Source organism: Triticum dicoccoides, chromosome 7B (assembly GCF_002162155.2).
Source record: "Triticum dicoccoides isolate Atlit2015 ecotype Zavitan chromosome 7B, WEW_v2.0, whole genome shotgun sequence".
In the NCBI taxonomy this organism is placed as follows: domain Eukaryota; kingdom Viridiplantae; phylum Streptophyta; class Magnoliopsida; order Poales; family Poaceae; genus Triticum; species Triticum dicoccoides.
Genome location: NC_041393.1, coordinates 684036942 through 684038028, shown reverse-complemented (window position 1 = coordinate 684038028; position 1087 = coordinate 684036942). Strand labels below are relative to the sequence as shown.

The window sequence follows — 1087 nt, the reverse complement described above, 5'->3', positions numbered from 1 at the left end:
CTGATGAGCGGCAGATGGTTGAGCCGTTCCTGGCGGAGGATCTTGCCAGCAACGATCTCATCGCCGCCGCTGATCTCGCCAACCTGCCTTTGCCGACCTTGGATGACAAACTGGACTTCAGTTCAGGTGATTGGTCGCTCGCTAGTTCCGGATTACAGTGAGAAAATAAAATACAATGTACTCCATAGATCCGACTTCGGTTAAGAATGATTTATATCCTCTTCTCAATGATACACTGTTAATATATCTTTATTACAATATGGATCAAGCAGTAGAATTCAATCTCTGTGTAAGGGACGTGAACTGACGATTTGGTGTAGACACTGTCGCAATCAATTGATCAATGTAAGTGAGATCAGCCCAGCGGTGACAAGGCGCCAGGGCACTCGAAGGTGACCTCGCAGCCCTCCACCGGCGTGAGCTTGATGACGTGCCACACCGAGGTCATGAACACTGGGAGGCGTGCTGACGCCTGGCAGATGCACGAGTTGTCAATGGCCATCAGCCGGCGGCAGCAGGCCGTGTCACGCGGGTCGCTGTTGTCGGCGCTGTGGCGGTGCCGCTGTCGACGCCGGTGCCGCCCCTCGTGTTCTCCCCCTTCTTCATCGTCATCGTCGTCGTCGTCGTCCCGGGTCCGAAGCTCGTACTCCTTGCTGCCGGGTGTCGTCGACGTGGAGGTTTCGTTGAGTAGCTGCCGGGGCACGTAGGGGGGCCTCGACCCCGGGAAGGTCCTCAGGCTGCACGCCTCGTTTGCGAGGCTGATCTGCGACCGGCAGAAGGCCTGGCCATCCGTGAACCGATGCGCCGTGGTCAGGAGAGTGAAGAGTAGCAGCAGAGCTAGTGCTACGGTTTTCTCCATGCCGGAGACCACAGCTAACTTTGGAGGTGAGTATGGTCGTCCCTGTCTTGGTTTTTGCTGCTGTGATTCGGTTTTGGGTAAGGTTGGATGAGCAAGTAGCGATCAGGCTACTTAAGTAGCTTGTGATTCCACCATGAAGATCTTTAAACAATTATGTTGAATTTAGGTTTACCTTTCCTTCTTTCTCAAGAACTCATATGCTCACAGAAGTTGTGACTGTTTGATTAA

General features: G+C 53.4%; 1 protein-coding gene across 1 annotated transcript; it reads right to left on the bottom strand.

The window, feature by feature from the left end:
* Positions 1-355: 355 nt before the first annotated feature.
* LOC119336846 lies at positions 356-859 on the bottom strand. Its single transcript, XM_037608928.1, has one exon. It carries the CDS (start codon positions 857-859, stop codon positions 356-358), a length of 504 nt encoding a protein of 167 aa, XP_037464825.1.
* Between the last annotated feature and the right edge of the window lie 228 nt (positions 860-1087).